At 59.7% G+C, this 20,612-nt stretch overlaps 1 protein-coding gene across 8 annotated transcripts in view; it reads left to right on the forward strand.

Moving 5' to 3' along the window:
- The window catches only part of CACNA1B (calcium voltage-gated channel subunit alpha1 B), a 175,257-nt gene that overhangs the window by 70,343 nt on the left and 84,302 nt on the right, over positions 1–20,612 (forward strand). For 4 of the 8 annotated variants that reach the window (XM_029054325.2, XM_029054326.2, XM_029054327.2 and 1 more), the window contains exons 7-12: positions 5,510–5,613; positions 9,431–9,546; positions 14,819–14,875; positions 15,929–15,991; positions 17,057–17,146; positions 19,239–19,448. In XM_029054325.2, the coding sequence (XP_028910158.1) occupies positions 5,510–5,613; positions 9,431–9,546; positions 14,819–14,875; positions 15,929–15,991; positions 17,057–17,146; positions 19,239–19,448 (640 nt within the window). The remainder of the gene's footprint in view (positions 1–5,509; positions 5,614–9,430; positions 9,547–14,818; positions 14,876–15,928; positions 15,992–17,056; positions 17,147–19,238; positions 19,449–20,612) is intronic. The other 4 variants (XM_029054328.2, XM_029054330.2, XM_029054331.2 and 1 more) reach the window with 1 other exon arrangement.

Raw genomic sequence — 20,612 nt, forward strand, 5'->3', positions numbered from 1 at the left:
AACGTGCCGTTATTCATCCAGGAATAGAGATCGACTATCGGATGCCGGAGCCGATTGATATTCCGAATAGGTAATGAAACGATAGCCCCGTGCCGAAATAATACATTCCGGAGGCGTTTCCGGATAAATACATAATAGTGAGATCAGAACGGGGTCCAAGTGATTCATAGCTCGTAGCGTGTTTTTCGAACTTAATTACACGTGTCTGTTGAGACACAAATTCAGCAGATCTTTTGTCACTTTCCGGAGAAGGGTTTCTTTCCCAGATTGGGTTTCTTCTCCGAGCACGCCGAGGTCGCCCGGATTCAGCGGTCGACGGGCACCTGTTCCTCTTAGATGGGGATGTCTCCCGGTTGAAGTAGGGCGGTCTCTCAAGAGTGGGGGCCGAGGAATCGATCCATCGATCGCATCTGCTGCGAGCCTACCTACCGGGTGCCGAGCACGGAGGAGAGGAGGAGCGGCCTGGCCTCGTGGAAAGAGCGGGGGTCTGGGAGTCGGAAGACCTGGGTTCTCCTCCCGGCTCGGCCACTTGCCTGCCGAGTGACCCTGGCCGAGTCGTTTCGTATCTCTGGGCTTCATGTACCTCACCTGTAAATGGGGATTAAGACCGGGAGCCCCATGTGGGACAGGGACCGTGTCTGGCCTGATCGGGTCGGTAGATTGGGTTGGTAGGTAGAGAAGCAGCGCGGCTCAGTGGAGGGAGCCCGGGCTTCGGAGTCCGAGGTCGTGAGTTCGAATCCCGGCTCGGCCGCTCGTCGGCTGTGTGACTCTGGGCGAGTCACTTCACTTCTCGGTGCCTCAGTTACCGCGTCTGTAAAACGGGGATGAAGACCGTGAGCCCCACGGGGGACAACCTGATCCCCCCGTGTCTCCCCCAGCGCTCAGAACGGTGCTCGGCACGTGGTAAGCGCTTAACGAGTGCCAACGTTAGTAGTAGTATTATTATTATTAGGTTGGATCTACCTCAGCATTTAGTGCAGCGCCTGGCACCCGGTAAGCGCTTTACAAATACCATAAAAAAATGATAGTAGACGCTCCGTCAGGGCGTTGAACAGCATTCCTTGAGGGAGTCTTGTACCCTCTGAGCGCTGGATACTCACCCCCACCTCAGCCTTACAGCGCGTAGGTACTTCGGGCATTAATTTTAATGTCTGTCTCCGCTTGTAGACTGTAAGCTCCCTGTGGGCAGGGAACCTTTCTACCCACTCTTTTGTGCTCTGCACCCCATACGCGCTCAATGATAGGATCGATCGACTGACCTCCTGGCCCAGGTTCTAATCCCGGGTCTGCCCCTTGTCTGCTGTGTGACCCTGGGCAGTTCCCTTCCCTTCTCTGTGCCTCAGTTCCCTCTTCCGCAAAATGGGGATGAAGACCGTGAGCCCCATGCGGGACAGGGACTCAGTCCAACCCGATCGCCTTGGGTCTACCCCAGCGCTTAGAACAGTGCCCGACGCAGAGTAAGCGCTTAACCGAAACCGTCGTCATCGTCATCCCCGTCGCGGTCTGGAGAGCGGGGGTTAAGACCGTGAGCCGTGGGTGGGGAAGGGACTGTGTCCATCCTAATCAACTCGTACGTGCCCCAGTGCCCGGCACACAGGAAGCACTTAATGAATACCGTTTCAAAATGGGAGTTGGGGTGGGGGGGGGGGGGAAGATGGGTGGCCCTGCCCCCTCCTCACCGGAGGAAGTGGGAGACGAGGCGTTAGCCGGACACGTGGCCGGGTTCTGATCTAAAATGGCTGTTAGGGGAAGGGGTGAATGAGAAGGATCTGGTAAAGGGAGTGTACAGTCGGGGCTGATTAAGGGAACAAAGATAATGGGGAGACATAAAAGCCTTAATGAGTGGCTTCGCTGTGCGCTGGGGCTGCCTCTCTCCGGGGATCACAAAGAAGCCGCTGCCAGAAGGAAAGCTTCCACAAAAGACGGACCCTAAAGATAGCCAGCGCTATCCAGGGCAGACCCCACCCAGACCGCAGAGCCGTTCCTCGGGCGGGGGGCTCAGCGCCGGCTCCCCCGTCCCCTCATCAGCCCTGCCGTCTTTGCCCGTCGGCCCTCGGACGGTGGAAGGGAGGCTCTGGGCCGAGAGTCGGCTTCCGGAGGCCCCGCGGCAACCGGCCGCTTGCGGTCCCTCGCACGGGCGAGGTCGGTCCGGAGAAGCCCCGGGAAGAACCTCTGCAACCTACATTTTCCGAAGAACGGGGCGTTGTCTGTGGTATTTGTTAAGCGCTTGCTACGCGCCGTACTGAGCGCTGGGGTAGATCCAAGCTAACCAGGAGGTCAGACACCAGGGGCTCACGGTCTCGGTGCCCATTTTATGGAAGAGGGAACTGAGGCCCGGAGAAGCGAAGTGACCTCTCCCACAGCAGGCAAGCGAACCGTGAGCCCTGTGGGGGACGGGGTCTGCGTCCCACCTGATTCACCGGAATCTAGCCCAGCGCTTAGAACAGCGTTTGACACAGAGCGAGCGGTTAAACAGTCAGGCGGCCGGTCAATCATATTTATCGAGGACCTGGCGTGTGTGGAGCACCGTGCTGAGCGCTCTGGAGAGCGCAGTATACCAACGAACAGACAAATTCCCTGCCGGCAATAAGCTTCCAGTCTAGAGGGGGAGGCAGACGTGAATATAAAGTATGTAATGGTAACAGTAATAATAATAACTCTTAACGAAGATCTGACCGCTGCGCTGGGCAGTAAAAAAATCACTTCCCAGGCCCTCAGGGTCCCGATGCCGCTGACGAGAAGCAGCGTGGCTCAGTGGAAAGAGCCCGGGCTTTGGAGTCAGAGGTCAGGGGTTCGAATGCCGGCTCGGCCGCTCGTCGGCCGTGTGACTTTGGGCGAGTCACTTCGCTTCTCGGTGCCTCGGTTCCCTCATCTGTAAAATGGGGATTACGACTGTGAGCCCCACGTGGGACAACCTGATTCCCCTGTGTCTACCCCAGCGCTTAGAACAGTGCGCGGCACATAGTAAGTGCTCGACAAATACCAACGTTATTATAGCCCGAACTCATTCATTCAGTTCATTCGTGCGTTCAGTGGTATTCATTGAATGCTTACTGTGTGCAGAGCACTGTGCTAAGCGCTTGGAGAGTACAATTCAGCAACAGAGAGAGACAGTCCCTGCCCACAGCGGGCTCACAGTCTGGGGTCGGGGGGAGACCGACGTCAAAACAAGTAAATGAGCATCAAAAGCATCAATATAAATGAACGCAATTATAGATATACACATCAAAACGAGGAAACAGGATTTAATTATAAATAATTAGAATTTTAGACTTGTACATATATGCACAAGTGCTGGGGGGGGGTGGGTAGAGCAAAGGGAGGGAGTTGAGGCAATGGGGTGGGGGGGGGGCTGAGGAAAAATGGAGGGCTCAGTCTGGGAACTCAGGCGTCCTACCGCCCGGTCCGGCCCCTTTCCTCCCCTCCGCCCCCCATCAATCAGTCAATGGTATCTATTGAGCGCTTACTAGATGCAGAGCGCCGTACCGCGCGCTTGGGAGAGGACAGCACAGCAGAATGAACAGACGGAACCCCACCCCATAACAAGCGTACGGCCCGGGGGGGGAGACGGACCTCAATATGAATAAATAAGTCATCTGCTGTAGATCATTTCAAGATATGCACGGAAGTGCCGTCGGGTGGGAGGTGGGGAGGGGGGGGGTCCCCATTTCTTGGGGCCGCCGGTCCGGTCTCCAAGGAGAGTGGAAGAGATGGCTTCGTCTCTGTAGCAGACAAGCCCGACTGTGACTCAGCAGGGCAGTGTGAAGTTGCTTATTCGATTAAAAGGACTTTAATTTTCCCGCCTCTTCACCCTCCCCGGTGGGCCGAATCCTCCGATGATTGATGACAACGGGGAACCTCTCGGCCAGCTTCCGTGACAGAGATACAAGATCACCGAGGAGGACGCAGTCCCTGTCCCACACGGGGCCCCAGAGGCACCCGGATGGATGAGACGATCTCTCGGGATCCCATCCCGTTCGGGGAGTCTTTCCCCATTCTCCCCCTCTAGACCGGAAGCCCGTCGTGGGCAGGCAACGTGCCTCGCAACTCCGTTCTCTTTTCCTCTCCCAAGCGCTTCTGGCCTGGGAGTCGGGAGGACCTGGGTGCCGATCCCGGCTCCACCGCCTGTCTGCTGCGTGACCTCGGGCGAGCCGCTCCATTTCTCTTGGGCCTCAGGTCCCTCACCTGTAAAATGGGATTGAGACTCGGAGCCCCAGGTGGGACACGGAGCGTGTCCAGCCGACCTCCCGATGAGCGCCCCGGCGCTTAGTGCGGTGCCTGGCACACAGCAAGCGCTTAACAGATCCCCCCCCCCCCGCCCCCGAACAAACAAAAGAGATATGGCCGGGCCAGCCGGGGGAGAGAAGGCGGTGGGAACGCGTCGGGTCCCCGAAAGTAACCTATTCATTATCTCTCTTCCGAGAACCTCGGAGCTTCCCAAACAGTAATTAAGGCTCCTAAGGACTCCATTTGGGTTTAATCGCCACTGTGCAGGCGGAGGAGCGGAGCGGTTAAACACACCCGGCCCGGAGCCCAACGGCACAAACTCCCGGAGGGGTCGGAGAGGGAATCTAGGGATAACGATTCCGGTATTTGTTAAGCGCTTACTATGTGCCAGGCACTGGGCTAAGCTCTGGGGTGGATAGGAGCAAATCGGGTTGGACACGGTCCCTGTCCCACATGGGGCTCCCAGTCTCAATCCCCATTTTCCAGGTGAGAGAACCGAGGAAGTTCTAAAACCACCTCGGAGAAGCAGCGTGGCTTAGCGGATGGAGCCCGGGAGTCAGAAGGAGCCGGGTTCTAATCCTGGCTCCGCCACGCGTCCGCTCGCTCACCTTGGGCAAGCGACTTCGCTTCTCTGGGCCTCGGTGACCACGTCTGTAAAACGGGGATCAAGACCGGGAGCCCCATGTGGAACAGGCGCCGTGTTCAATCTGATTACCTTGGACCTACCTCAGAGCTGAAAACAGTGCCCGGCACGTAGTAAGTGCTTAATGAGTACCGTAATGATTATTCTTTCCCTCCTCCTCCTCCCTACAATCTAACCTCTGCGGTGGCAGTCAGGCAATCGAGGGTATTTATTGAGCGCTGACTGCGTGTGGAGCACTGGACTGAGCGTTTGGGAGAGGGCAGCAGAGTTAGCAGACGCGTTCCCCGCCCATAACGAGCTGAGAGTCTAGGGACCGTCGCAACACGGTAGAATTGGTAGGACTCGATCCCAGCCCTCCGGGAGCCTCCGGTCCAGCGGAGCTTACGATCCGGTGGGAGCGTTTGCCGGACGATTCTCCTCCGGGCTCGGGGGCTTCGAGGATGAGTCTCGGGGTCGCCCTCAGCCCCCGAGGAAGAGGAGTAACGGAGAGGGCTCCGGCCATCCCCCCCGCCCCCCCCCGCCCCAAATTCCCGACCCCGGGGGATGACAGGAGAGACGTGATGGTTTGAGGGAAGAATCTCACTGTTCTCTTCCCTCTTCCCCCTCCTCCCCACCGGCCTTCCTTCTTCTTATCTCCAGACCAACGACGCGGCTGGGAACACCTGGAATTGGCTCTACTTCATCCCGCTCATCATCATCGGGTCCTTCTTCATGCTCAACCTGGTGCTGGGCGTTCTGTCCGGGTAAGACAGGAACCGCATCCCCCCCCCCGGCCCCCCCCCGGCCCGTGCCCCTCCGTCCCCGGGGGAGGGAGAGACCCCGGCAGGTCACGGGTCGGCCGCCCCGGGCCCCGAAGGACCTGTGTCCGACCTCGGCGCTCAGTACGGTGCCCGGCACGGAGAAAGAGCTCCGCGGTACCGAGAGACCTGTCGGCCGCCCAAGCCCCGGGTCCCCCTTCCCCTCGGCCTCAGGGCCGTGTAGCAGACGCCGTCAGCGGAGGCCAAACCACCCTCCCGGTGCCCAGGTTTCCGGGGGTGGGGGTCCCCGGGGCCACTCGGGCTCCGGGGTTGAGGAGAAATCTAGCCGAGGACGCGGCCCCGGCGGCGACCCGAGGGTTTCTGGGACACGGAGTCCTAATAGGGCCAGCCGGGAATCGTTTCTGGCCCCGCGTTGGTAATCATGCTGAGCGGAGAAGCGGCGGGGCCTAACGGGTAGAGCCTGGGCCCGGGGGTCAGAAGGACCCGGGTTCTAATAACGGCTCTGCCACTTGTCTGCTGCGTCACCTTGGGCAAGTCACTTCACTTCTCTCAGCTTCCTCATCTGTAAAATGAGGATTAAGACCGTGAGCCCCGTGTGGGACAGGGACCGTGTCCAAGCCGATTGGCTTGTGTCTGCCCCGGCGCTTAGTACAGTGCCTGGCACACGGCAAGTTTTTAACAAATACCGCAACTCTTCTCCTTCTCCTCTTCTTCCTCTTTCTCCTCCTCCTCCTCCTCCTCCTCCAACTTGTAGAACACTGGGTAGGTAGCGAGCCCGTTGCCGTTGCGTCCCCTCCCAGCCGCTAACCACTAGCCCCTTGTCCCCTCTCTGCGTTCTTATTGCCTCTCACGGCGGGGAGGGGCAGGAGCTCACCGTAGTCAGGGAATGCGTCCGTTTACCGTTAAATCGTCCTCTCCCAAGCGCTTAGTACCGTGCTCCGCGCATAGTAGACGCTCACTAAATACGATTAACTGACTGACTGATTGAGCCGGGCTCCTCTTCCCCCAGAAGAACGGCGGGAAGCGCTTAAGCGCTTTTCCTCCCATTTTCCTATCTCTTCCCGGTGGGGAAGGGGGTTAGAGAGCACCATCCCAAGCTCAAAATGTCAATGCTCCCGCCTCCGGACCTCCTTTCCTCTTTCTTCCCACTCCCCTCCCTCCCCCGATCCCTGGCACGCCGACCGCTCAGAGCCACCCGGTGCCCATTAAGATGTCCCAGTGCCCTCTTGGCCGTAGGGAATGGGTATGATTATTGTTGAATTGTACTCTCCCAAGCGCCTAGCACAGTGCTGTGCGCACAGTGCTCGCTCCATAAATCCGCTGCGTGGCCTTGGGCCAGTCCCTTCACTTCTCTGTGCCTCAGTTGCCTCATCTGCAAAATGGGGATTGAGGCTGTGAGCCCCACCGTATCCAACTTGATTCGCCTCTATCCACCCCGACGCTTAGGACGGTGCCCGGCGCACGGCGAGCGCTCAAGAAATACCACAGCCGTTATACGGACGATCGACTGACGTTAAGGTCCCGCCGACCCGGCAGAAAGCTAGTGCCAAGACGGCCCCGACCGGTCGCCAGCTGGTCCCCGGCCCGGCCAGACGCCGGGATCACGATGGCGAGAGGCGTCCCTCCGCCCGGTTCCCCTAAACGCCGCCCTCCCCCCGCCGCCCGGCTGCGCCGACGGGGACGGCGGCGGCATCTCGGCTGGGGTGGACGGGGCCGGGCTGGCACCCGGGGAGATCGACGCGGCCGTCGATGGCGGCCGGTGCCAGAACCAGCCGGGCCCGCCGTGCTCCTTGGCCGGCCGGGACCCCGGGATCGACCGGCCCCGCGCCGACCCGGGCCCTCCGCCCCCGGGAGACACCGGAGAGACGCCCGAGGCTGGGGGGGGGGGGAGGGGGACGGGACGGGGAAGGGGAGGGGACGACGCTCTCCGGGGACGCCCCGGGGCGGGGGCGATCCTGGCTCAGAGTGAGGCTCGGTGCCTTCGGACCCTTCCACCGTCGGAGGGCCGCTAAGCCAGACTTACAGACGAGTCTCGAGACGCTCCCGCCGACTGGAGACGCCGAAAATCGAGGGAAAGTGCCGTCTTCACCCGTTGCCCGGCGTAAGGGCCCGGGCAGTCAGGCAGTCGTGTGCCTTCACCCTCCCTCGCCGAAACTCACCCTCCCCTCCGTCGGGTTTAAAGCAGTCAGTCTCCTCGCCCCCTCCTACCTCACCTCACTACTCTCCTACTCCAACCCATCCCTCGCGCTTGGTTCCTGTCCCGCCAACCTACTCACCGTCCCTCCATCTCGTCCGTCTCGCCGCCGACACTTCGTCCCCGTCCTGCCTCGGGCCCGGGACGCCCTCCCTCCTCGTATCCGACTGACAATCACGCTCCCCACCTTCAAAGTCTTAGTGAAGGCGCATCCCTTCCAAGAGGCCTTCCCCGGCCGAGCCCTCGTCTCCTCTCCCCCCAACTCCCTTCCGCGTCGCCCTTGTATTCGGATTCGCGCCCTTTATTCACCTCACGCGTGGCGGAGCCGGGATTTGAACCCACGACCTCTGACTCCCGGGCCCGTGCTCCGTCCTCTACGCCATAATAACGATAGTGGTGATAGTAACGTTTGCGAAGTTCTTACTACGTGTCAAGCACTGTACTAAGCAGTAAGATAGGGACAGCTAATCGGGTCCCACGTGGGGCTCGCGGTCTAAGTAGGGGGGAGGAACTATATGGAATCCTCCTGCTGCAGAGGAGGGAAGTGAGGCGTAGAGAAGTGAAGAGATCTGCCCCACGTCGCACAACGGACGAGGGGAGGAGTAGGAACTAGAACTCAGGTCCTCTGACTCCCAGGCCCAAGCTCTATCCGCCGGCCCACGCCGCTTTCCCCGCTTCTGAGGAAGAACCTTAATTCCCCAATTTCCCCTGGCTCTGGATCCAGGGGCGGGATCTCTCGACCCTTCCTCTCACCCCGCGGCAGCCTGGGCCGCCGATTTTGGGAAGGGCCCTCGGAAGCCTGGAATCCCAGCGCTCTCCCCGCCGACTTTTCCGCCTCTCGGCGGAGTTGGGATGAAAATCAAGAGAGCATGCGGCGCTCGCCCTCCCCGACAAGCCCCGGCCCTGTGTCGCTCTAAATAATTCAGGCCTCCGCAGATTCCGACTTTGTTCTCTCCTCGCAGAGGGTCTTCGGCGCGGCGACTCTGAACCCCCGACCCCCCGAGGGGCAGGACACGGGTGTCCGGCCGGGACGAGAAGCCGGCTCTGCGGGGGTCTCTGCTCTCTCGCGGCCGACTCTTGACCCCCTGTCAGCCGGAGGGCTTCGGCCACGGAAGCCGATGGGATGCGGGGAGGCCTAAGCAGCGGGAAACGGAGGGGCCTAGTGGAAAGAGCCGGGCCCTGGGAGTCAGAGGACCTGGGTTCTGATTCCGGCTCTGCCCTGTGTCTGCTAAGTGACCTTGGGCGAGCCACTTCGCTTCTCTGTGCCTCAGTTCCCTCATCTGGAAAATGGGGGTTAAGACTGTGAGCCCCACGTGGGACAACCTGAATGCCTTCTATCTACCCCAGCGCTTGGAACAGCGCTTGGCACATAGTAAGCGCTTAACAAATGCCATCATCATTATTATTTGGGGGCGTCTGTGGGTACCATCCACGCCCACGGGGGAGGACAGCTGCGGGGAGGGCCAGGGCGCAGGGGTGACCGGTCTCGGCTCCCCCCCCCCCCCCGTTACCTCTCCCCAGAGCTGGGGGTGGGGCCCGGGGCCCGCCTCTCCCCCCGCCCCCCCGTCCTCTCTCACCCCGTCCCCTCTCTCTCACCCTCCCGTGCAGGGAATTCGCCAAAGAACGCGAGAGGGTGGAGAACCGCCGGGCCTTCCTCAAACTCCGCAGGCAACAGCAGATCGAGCGAGAGCTCAACGGCTACTTGGAGTGGATCTTCAAAGCGGGTAAGAACGCGGGGCTCCCGGTGGGGGGTGGGCAGCGGTGGGCCGGGAGCCCGCAGCGACCCGTGGACCCTTACCGCTATTGTCCTTGTCCGTCCGTCTCCCCCGCTTAGACCGTAAGCCCGTCAGAGCGCAGGGACCGTCTCTATCCGTTACCGATCTGTACGTTCCAAGTGCTTAGTACAGTGCCCTGCACGTAGTAAGCGCTCAATAAATACTATTGAATGAATGAATGAATGAATAAGGTGGGGCCGTGCCGAGCTCGTTCTACTCACTCTATCTTACCCATCCACGGTATCTGTCGAACGCTTACTCGGTGCAGGGCACTGTTCTAAGCACTTGGGAGTGTACAACACAATTAGGAGACACGTTCCCCGCCTATAACGGGGAATTCTCCCCCGATTAGACCGTGTCCCCCGATTAGACGGTGAGCCCGTCAGTGGGCAGGGACCGTCTCCGTCTGTTGCCGATTTGCCCCTTCCAAGGGCTTAGTACAGTGCTCTGCACCTAGTAGGCGCTCAAGAAATACTACCGAACGAATGAAGATAACACGCTTAGAGTCTCAAGCGCTCAGCGGTATTTATTAAGCAGCTTGCGGACGAGGAACGTGTCTGTTTGCTGTTATATTCTATTCTCCCAAGTGCCTAATGCGCTGTAACCGCTCAGTCAGTATGACTGACTGATGTGCCCAGCGCCGTACTAAAGGCCAGGGTTGATGATAATAACAGTAACTGCGGGATTCGTTAGGCGTTTACTACGTGCCGGCCACTGTGCCAAGCGCCGGGGTGGGTACGAGCTAATCGGGTCGGACACAGTCCCCGTCCCACGTGGGGCTCACCGTCTCGATCCCCACTGTACAAGTGAAGGAACTGAGGCCCGCAGGAGTAGAGTGACCTACTCCAGTTCTCACAGCAGACAAGCGGCGGTGCCGGGATTAGAACCCAGGTCCTTCTGCCTCCCGGGCCCAGACTCTGTCCACGAAGCCCCGCTGCTTCTAAATGATAATCCTGTTGGTATTTGCAGAGCAGCGTTCTAAGCGCTGGGGTAGAAACAGGGGAATCAGGTCGTCCCACGTGAGGCTCACAGTTAATCCCCATTTTACGGACGAGGTCACGGAGGCACAGAGAAGCGAAGCGACCCGCCCACAGTCGCACAGCCGCCGAGTGGCCGGGCCGGGATTCGAACCCGTGACCTCTGACTCCCGAGCCCGGGCTCTTTCCACTGAGCCACGCTGCTTCTCTGATACCAGATAGCCAGGGCAGACCTGGGTCCTTCCCCTGAATAAGGCTCCCAGTGTTAGAGGGAGACAAAACACCAACCCCCACGTAGCACCTTGGCAAATTACTTTCTGACTCTCTTACTTCCGGAAATCACTACCTGAAATGTATTTCGGGAAATTTATACCTCTCTCCCTCACTAGATGACAGTAACAGTGGTATCTGTTAAGCGCTTACTATGTGTCAGGCACTGTACTGAAGACTGGGGTGGATTGAAGCAAATCGGGTTGGACACGGTCCCCGTCCCACACGGGGCCCCCAGTCTCAAGCCCCGTTTTGCGGATGAGGCGACTGAGGCACAGAGAAGTGAAGTGGCTCGCCCAAGGTCACGCAGCCGCGACGAGTTGCGGAGCCGGGATTGTAAACTCCTGGAGGTCAGGGATCGTGTCTGGCCACGTCGGACTCTCCCTACCATTTAGGGCAGTACCCCGCATTCGATAAGTACCACGTTTTGACTGCAGCGCCCTGCGCCCAGCAGATGCTCAGTCGGTTACGGTCGATCCATTACGGGAACGGGTCCGCTAGCTGGTGTCCCGTACCCTCCCAAGCGCTCAGTACGGGCCAGAGGCACGTAGTAAGCGCTCAATAGAGGCCACCGACGGGTCGATTACCGTATCCTTTCCCGCCCCCAATTTGCTGTGATTTGAGAGAGCCGAAGGCACATTCCAACCCTCGCAAGATTTGCCAAGTGCGAAGAGGAAGCTGGAGTTACAAAACCACTGACTTCTCTCCCCCGGTTACCGCTCTTAAATCGGTTCCGTGAAAATAGACTGTTACGCGAAAGAGTGTAAATATAATGTACATAAGTGCAACGGGGGTGGTGTGAGTATCCCAACTGTTTAGGTGACGCAGAAATGCTGAAGAAACAGTTGGGGGGAAGAGGGGGAGAGAGAGAGAGAGAGACAGAGGAGGAGCGAGAGAAGGAGAGAAAAAGAGGGGGAGAGGAAGAGGGAAAGAGGGAGAGAGAGGAAGAGGGAAGGGGGAGAGAGAAAAAGGCGGAGAGAGGAGAGAAAGAGGAAGAGACGCACGGACTCAGAAAGATAGAAAGAGGGAAAGCTAGAGACAGAGAGAGGCAGAGGAAGAGACGGGAAGTGGGAGCGAGAAAGAAAGGGGAGGGAGAGGCCGATAGAGAGGGAGAGAGAAAAAATGGAGAAGAAAGACAGGGAGAGAGAAAGGCAGAGCGAGGAGGCGAGAAAGAGGGAAAGACACAGAAAGATAGAAAGAGGGAGAGGCGGAGAGAGGCAGAGAGAAAGAGGGAGAGACAGGGAGAAAGAGAGAAAGGAAGGGGGAGAGAGAAAGAAGCGGCCAAAGAGGGAGAGAAAGGAGAAGAGGAAGAGGGAAAGATGGAGAGAGGGAGAGAGAGAGATAGGGAGAGACGCAGAGACTCGGAAAAATAGAAAGAGGGAGAGTCAGAGGAAGGCGCAGAGAGAGAAAGAGACAAAGTGGGAGAGAAAGAGAGAGAGAAAAAGGGGGGAGAGAGGCAAGAGAGAGACCCAGAGAGAAAGAGGGAGAGACAGAGCAAGAGGGCGAGAGGAGGAAGGGGAGAAAGAGGGAGAGGAAGAGAGACAGACACTGAGGTGAAGAGGCCGGGGTCGTAGGTGGGAAGTTTTCATTTAAACGGGGGCCGGAGGAGAGGCTGAGGGAGATTTTAGGGGGGGCTGAGCACTGGGGGGGGGGGGGTAGCGGGGACAGACCTCCAAGTGGTCACCGTTTGGGGTGTTTTAGACCCTGACTGGAAACTCCCCGGTCTCCTCACAGGCCTGGGTCGAACGAGGCTGAAGTCCGTCTGTGGCACGGACAGCTGGGCTTCGGCGACAGGCGTCCGTCCTTCTTCCTACCTCCTCTGCCCACCTGGCACCAGTCAGTTGAGTCAGGAGGACCTGGGTTCTTCCCTCTTATCTGCCGTGTGACCTTGGGCAAGTCACTTCACGTCCGGGTGCCTCAGTTCCCTCCTCTGTAAAATGGGGGTGAAGACCGCGAGCCCCTCGTGGGGCAGGAATCGTGTCCGACCTGATTAGCCTGCTTCTACCCCAGCGGTTAGTACGGTGCCTGCCACATAGTAAGTGCTCAACGTGTACCTGAAAATAAAAAAAAAAAAAGAGCGGGGCAGACCCGCATCCCTCTCTCCCCTTGTCGATCCTGAATCGGGCAGGAAGGGCAAAGCAGAACTGAGAGGCTCAATGTGGGCAGGGAAAATGTCCGCCGACTCTGTTGTGCTGTACGATGACAATAACCCCTGTCGGAAACCCCCCTCGGATGGGATTTTCTGCTCCGTTTTGGGTCCGGAGATCCGGTCCTTGAGGTTCTGCTGACTGTATCGGGGAAAGCAAGTTGGAGAGTAGCTGGGGGAAGTCCAGCAGAGGAGAACTTCAAGGGACTCCGCTCTCTGGAGGAATTAGCCCTGAGCTGAGAAAAACTATCTCTTGGCCGCAGCCTCCGTCTCTCGATGGTCTCGGTGTTTCTGAAGGGGGCGGGGGCCTGCAGAGAAAGAGCGACGATGCCTAAGCCTTTCCCCCAAAGCTCTTAAAATATCTCCCTTAGCTGGGATCGATGCACGTTATCGAAACCCTCTCTCTGAGGAGACTCAGAACGTTGGGAGAGATCCTCCTCTTCACTTAATTCCTTTAGGGTTGGCCTAGTGGAAAATGCACAGACCTGGGAGTCGGAGGGCTTGGGTTCTAATCCCGGCGCCGCCGCTTGCCTGCGGGTGACCTTGGGCGAGTCACTTCGCTTCTCGGTGCCTCATTTTCCTCACGGGAATCCGATTCTTTGTTTTTCCTCCTTCTTGGGCGGCGACCCCCATGTGCCACCGGGATTGTGTCTGACATGACTGACTTGCGTCTACTCTAGCGCTCAGTACAGTGCTTGACCCATTGCAAGCGCTTAACAAATACCTCGAGATTATCATTATCACCGTTATGGTTCCGATCAGCTGGACGGATTGGGTGTGCCGTGTTTTCCCTCCCGTCCTGTCTAGCTTTTCTTCTAAAACATTAATAAACGGTCGGAGGGGATGAGTTGGTAACGGTGTCTCCGAGCCTGCTGATCCCACCAGTGCAGTGCCAAGAAGGGACTTGCAGGTTACTGTAGAGTGAGAGGCATTTGGAGGGGGATTAATTAGTTCATTATTATTGGATCTGTCGAGCGCTCGCTATGCGTCAAGCACCGGTCTAAGCCCCGTGCCTAGGCGATGCGGCGGGAAGGGAGAATCGGGTGGAGAGGATTAGTCCAGGGAAGCCACACCGGAGGAAATGACGTTCCGGAAGATCTTTGAAGAAGGGGAGAGCGGTGGTCTGACGGAAGAGGGAGGGAGTTCCCCTCTGGAGGGAGGACGTGATCAAGCAGTCCATCGCGAGAGAGACGGGAGGTAACGTGAGTAGGGTTGGCATCGGAGGAGCAGATCGTGTTGGCCGGATGGTAGCGAGAGCCCGGGCCTGGGTGTCTGCCGCTTGTCTGCCGCGTAGACCTTGGGTAACCCGCCTGCCTTCTCTGTGCCTCGGTTACCTCAGCTGGGAGATAGGGGTTAAACCCTCCTCCTTCCCATTTAGACTGTAGGCCTCATGTGAGGCAGGGTCGGTGTCCTACTTGATTATCTCGCGTCCACCCCAGCGCTTAGTGCGGGGCTCGGCGCAAAGTAAGCACTGAACTAACGCTACCATTATTATTACAACGTTTTCAGGAGCGGGGGCGGGGGTGGGCGGCGTCTAAGGCGACTGAGAGGCCGAGGAGGGTTAAGATGGAGGCGAGCCCGTTGGATTTGGCAGGAAGGAGATCCTCGGCGGTTTCCGCGGAGCGGAGGGGGCGGAGACCGGGGTTTCCCGTCGAGACCTCCGTCCCGGCAGAGCCAGGGCCCGGGCCGAGGCCCGGGTGGCAGGTTGGCCGGTCCAGCGCCCCGCACGCGGTAGGCGCTCAATAAGTACCGTCGACGGATCGGTGGCTGGATCTGAGTACGGGGGTCCGGAACGTGCTCGTTTTTGACTCCGGGTTTCTCCTTCCAGAGGAAGTCATGCTGGCCGAGGAGGACAAGAACGCGGAGGAGAAGTCCCCGTTGGACGGTAGGTGGTGGTCTCGCCTTCCGCTCTCCCCCAGCGGCCCTCGGGGCCGGAGGGATCGGAGGGGCGCGCCCCATCTCCGCATGCCCCGTCACCCTCCGGCCGGAAGTCGAGCACCCCCGGGGGCCCATCCCCACCGTCCAGCGTCAGGGGCCGGCGGGGGGGGGGGGGGGGGGGGAGGCGCGGGGATTCCGACTTCCCACCTTAGGGAGAAGAGGGTCCGTTCCGGGGGAGTTTCCTCCGAAAACCGGGGCTCGGCACCCCCTTCCGTCCCCACCCTCCGCGGCTCTGCGCCGGGGGGAGCGAGACCGCGCTGGTTTGAAGCAGTAAGACGTGACTGGGTGTGGTGATCCTGTCTAGTGGGAAGACCGGGTGGGTGGGGGTGCCCCCTCCACCTCCCCGGCCCCGGGACCGGGGCCCTGACTTGTGCGCGGTGGATCGCCATTCTCATTCATTCATTCAGCGGTATTTATTGAGCGCTCACCGCGTGCGGAGCACCGTATCAAGCGCTCGGGAGGGAACGGAACAGCAATCGGCAGCACCATTCCCTGCTCACGTCGAGTTTACAGTCTCGAGTCGGGGAGACAGACGCGAATAGAGAGAAAGAAATGGCAGCTACGGACCTAAGTGGTGTGGGGCTGGGAAGCGGGGTAAACGAAGGGAGCGAGTCAGGGAGTGGGAGAAGAGGGCTTAGTCAGGGAAGGCCCCTTGGAGGAGATGGGCCTTCGATAAGGCTTTGAAGGTGGGGCGGGTAACCGTTCTCCCCGCAAGCCGGCCAGCAAGGGTTCAGTCGTGTTTACTGTGCACTTACTACGCGCAGAGCGCTGGACTAAGCGCTTGGGAGAGGACGGTAGAACGATAAACGGACGCATCCCCCGCCCGCAACGAGCTTCCGGTCTAGAGGTCGAGCCGGGCCCTCGGGCGGCGGCTCAGTGACCGCCTCCCCTCTCCCCTCTCTGACCGTCCTCCCCCCGGCCCCCCACCCCTCCCACCCCGTCTCCCCCACCCCCCCCCCGCCGTCTCGTCTCTGTTTTCTCTCGTCCCCTCGGCCGGCAGGGAGGGCCACGTCTGCGGGGCCGGCGGACACGGGCGGCGGTGCCGGCGGAGGCAGCTGCAACAGTGAGTGGCTTCGACGGATCCGCAGGGAGGCCCAGTCCCCGGCCCCCTGGCTCGCCCACCCGGCTCGGTGCCCCCGGGAGGAGGGGGTCTGGGAAGCGGGGGTGACCCCCGCCCCCGCTGACGGCGACCCTCCCCCGGCCGGAATTCGGCCCTCCGCCTGGCTCCGGGGAAGCCCGGTGGGCCCCATCGTCTTAACTCGGCCACCTGGGCTACTCGGCGTCGCGTCGCACGGACCGTGAGGCCGCCGCTGGCCCCGGGGCGGCCGGCTTCCCGTGGTCGGGGGGCGGGGATGGGCCGGACCCCCCGAACGTTCAGGGGGCTCCCGCCCCCTCTGCTAGACAGTGCTCATCACCACGCCGCGACGTGTCTTACCGCCGCGTTCGGGAGGCGCTCCGGCCTCTCCGGACCGTCTCTCGGACCCCCCGCCCCGAGGCGCCCCCGAGCCCACTCCCCGCGGAGGGCCGCCCCGGGGGCCGCCAACCGACTCGCCTCCCCCAACCCCCGGGCTCCAGATGGGTCCATCGCCCTCCAGGGCACCGGCCTCCCCTCTCAATCTGGTGCCACCAGAGGCGGCCACGAAGGCCCCCTCTCTCGCTGCTGCGGGGATCCCCGGGCCTCTAGCCAGGCTCCGGAGAGCAGACAGACCATCTTCCGACCCGGGGCCCCCTTCCCCTCCCAGTGATGAACTGTTTGCCCGCCCCTCCACTCCACTGCACTATGAAGGAGGCCAAGGGAGCAGCTTGCTAGCACGCAGAGCGCCCCGTGGGCTAGGCAAGGAGCTGCAGAAGAATCCCGGGGGAGAGAGAATAGGAGAAGCAGAGACGGAGAGATGAGAGACAGGTGGAGGAGAGACAGAGAGAGATAGGGAAGGGTGGGGGGGGGGGGAAGAGAAGGAGACAGGGAAAGGGGGGAGAGAGAGGGAGGGGGAGAAAGGGAGAGAGAGAGAGAGAGGAAGGGAGAGAGGGAACGTGAGCGAGAGGGAAAGAGAGAGAGGAGGAGGAGGAGGCAAAATCTACTCGGCGGGGCTCACTGGACTAGGTTTCTCTCTCCGTTTCTCCCCTGCAGTGCTGAAAAGAGCCACCATAAAGAAAAGTAAAAACGATCTGATCCACGCGGAAGAAGGGGAAGACCATTTCACCGATATCTGCTCTGTGGGTGAGTGCGGCTTCCCTCCTCCTCCCCTCCACCCTCCCCTCAGTCGCCTCACCTGTAAAACGGGGATGAAGACCGTGAGCCCCACGGGGGACAACCTGATGACCCTGTGCCGGCCCCAGCGCTTAGAACGCTGCTTGGCACACGGGAGGCCGCTTCGCGGATACCGTCGTTATTATTATTCTTAATAAATCTTAAGATTCTGCTTCCCCGTAAGGCCAGGGAGGGGGGATTTAAGGCCAGACGGAGTGAAGGAGGGCGGGGCTGATGCCAGGAGAAAGAGTTTCTCTGGCCCCCTCGCCCCCGCTTGGGAGAACGAGGAGGAGGAGGAGAAGAAATGGGGCATTTTTGAACACCTCTGGAGTCCTCGGGAGTCTAGAACACCTCTCCAGCCCTCTAGACCGTCAGCTCGTCGTGGGCAGGGAACGGATCTACCGGCTCGGTTGCGTCGGCCTCTCCAGACGCCCGGTAAAGCGCTCGGTACGGGAAGCGCTCAACAGATGCGATCGATTCCCATCACTTTGCTGACAGGGGTGAGGAGGGTTCCCCGTCCCCTGCTTCCCCAAGAGGTGGAGGCTCTTCCGTGCCCTCCGCCTCCTGAAACTAAACCTCCAGCCCTTCCCCGAGCTGACGAGATCACGCCCAAGTGTTCTACCGGGGCAACCACCGCGGGAGCGAATCCTTTTGCAAAACAACAGGCGAAGCTAAAGCCTCTGAGGCTCCGCCGAATTCACTTGTAATCCTCATGCGACACTTCGCCATCGCCTTTCGAAGAGCAGAGTCCCCCGGGGGCAGGAGGGACTCCGTGTGTGTTTGTGTGTGCCGTGCGTAGGTGAGGATGGGTGGGAGTGGGAGCGGGTGGTTGTCAGTTGTGTGTACATGTGTCTTTGGGTGGGTGGGTGTGTATTTGGGGATGTCCAAAGTAATAATAATATTAGTAGTAATAATGTGCATATTTGTGTGGACGTGGTGTGGATGCGTATTTGTTTTTGGTTTTGGGGGGGTTTTTTTGGGTATTCGTTAAGCGCCTACTATGTGCAGAGCACTGTTCTAAGCCGTGGGGTAGATACAGGGTCATCGGGGTGCCCCACGTGAGGCTCACGGTTAATCCCCATTTTCCAGATGAGGGAACTGAGGCCCGGAGAAGTGAAGCGACTCGCCCACAGTCACCCAGGTGACAAGTGGCAGAGCCGGGATTCGAACCCGTGACCTCTGACTCCCAAGCCCGGGCTCTTTCCACTGAGCCACGCCGCTTCTCTAATGAAGCGTGATGAGAAGCGGCGTGGACTAGTGGCTAGACCGCAGACCCGGGCGTCGGAAGGATCTGAGTTCCAATCCCGGCTCCGCCGCTAGTCTGATGTGTGATCTCGGCCAAGTCGCTTCACTTTCGTGTGACTTCAGTTACCGCGTCTGTATAACGGGGCTGGCGACTGTGAGCCCCACGGGGGCCAGGGAATCTGTGCGACCTGATTTTCTGTTATCTACCCCGGTGCTTCGTAGAGTGGCCGGCGCCTGACGGATACCGTTTAAAAAAAAGTGACCTCCCAAAGGGGATCGTGGGACAAGCATCCTCAGCGAGATCTTTGCCCACAGATTCCCCAGTCCTTGCCCCCCACCTCTCTGTGGGTTTATCATCAGTCAGTCAGTGGTATTTATTATTTATTTATTACTTATTATCATTACCCTGCGTCTACCCCAGTGCTTAGAACAGCGCTCTGCACGTAGTAAGCGCTTAACAAATACCAACATCATTGTTTAGCGAACGCTCACCGTGTGCAGAGCGCTCGGGGGAGTCCAATATAGCAGAGTCGGTGGACGTGCTTTCTGCGCTCAGACGATCGTATTTATTGACCACCTACCTCGCGCAGAGCACTGGGCTAAACCCACGGGAGAATGCGGTACGGCAATAAAAAAGACACGCTCCCCGCCCGCAACGAGCTTCCGGCCTAGAGGGATCACCCGGGCCCGGGAGTTTATCCACCTCGCGGTCCTCCGAGCCCCGGTTTCGGTTTCGGGTCGAGCCGGGGGCGGGTCGAGGGAGTCGGGGGGGTTTGAACGGGAGGGAATTGGTTTCTCTCGACCCTTCCGTGTCCAGGTTCTCCGTTCGCTCGGGCCAGCCTGAAGAGCGGGAAGAACGACAGCTCCTCCTACTTCCGGAGGAAAGAGAAGATGTTCCGCTTCTTCATCCGCCGCATGGTGAAAGCCCAGACCTTCTACTGGATCGTGCTGTGCGTCGTCGCCTTGAACACGCTGTGCGTGGCCATGGTGCACTACAATCAGCCGCAGAGACTCACCAACGCCTTATGTATGTATGGCCTGCCTTCCCGCCCGCCCAGCCAACCCCGGTCTCCCCCGCCTCCCGCGCTCCCGACGACCGGCCGATCCCCTCCTCCGCCTTAATGATGATATCGGTATCTGTTAAGCGCTTACTATGGGCAGAGCACTGTTCTAAGCGCTGGGGTTGATACAGGGTAATCGGGTCGTCCCACGTGAGGCTCACAGTCTTCACCCCCGTTTTACAGATGAGGTGACTAAGGCACAGAGAAGCGAAGTGACTTGCCCACAGTCACACGGCTGCCAAGTGGCGGAGCCGGGATTCGAACCCCCGGCCTCTGACCCCCAAGCCCGGGCCCTTTCCACTGAGCCACGCTGCTTCTCTCTTAACCCGCCTGCGCCGGCCCAACCCTGCCCTCTCCGAGTCGGTCCGTGGGCCGACCGGCCGGTGGCCTTTAGCGAGCGCTTCCGGGCGCGCAGCGCTGGGCTAAGCGCTCGGGAGAGGAGAGCGCAACGGGGTGGGTAGGCACGGTCCCCGCCCTTGACGGTCTTGGCTTCTCACTTAATTCCGAGGACCCAGAGAGAGGAATCGAGATGGACCGCCCGGGAATTGTCTACGAATCCCCCTCTGCCGCGGCCCTCCGGAAATGCAGTCTTCTTCCCACGTGTCCCGGGAGCTAACGTTGCCCGTGAGAGCGGACATTTGGAGTCTCCAAGTTCTGATTAATGATAATAATCGTGGTATTTGTTAAGCGGGCGATACACGCCAGGCGCTCCACTAAGCGCTGGGGTGGATACGAGGAAATTGGGTTGGTCGCGGTCCCTGTCCCACGGAGGGCTCACAGACTTAATCCCCATTTGACAGACGAGGGCACAGAGAAGTGAAGTGACTTGCCCCAGGTCACCCGGCAGACGAGGAGCGGAGCTGGGATTAGAACCCACAACCTCTGACTCCCAAGCCCGGGCTCTTTCCACTAAGCCACGCTGCTTCCCCTCTCGCTGTCGGGAAGATACAGGGCGGCCTTCAGCCTGAGCGGAACCTTAATCTATCACTCGGTGGCATTTACTGAGCGCTTACAGTGTGCCGAGCACTGGGCCGAGCACTCGGGAGAGGACGGTACAGCGGCATTATGAAGTCTTCCCACCTAGACTGTCAGCTCGGCGTGAGAAAGCAGTGTATCCTCCCAACTCTGTT

Source organism: Ornithorhynchus anatinus, chromosome X4, assembly GCF_004115215.2.
Source record: "Ornithorhynchus anatinus isolate Pmale09 chromosome X4, mOrnAna1.pri.v4, whole genome shotgun sequence".
NCBI lineage: Eukaryota > Metazoa > Chordata > Mammalia > Monotremata > Ornithorhynchidae > Ornithorhynchus > Ornithorhynchus anatinus.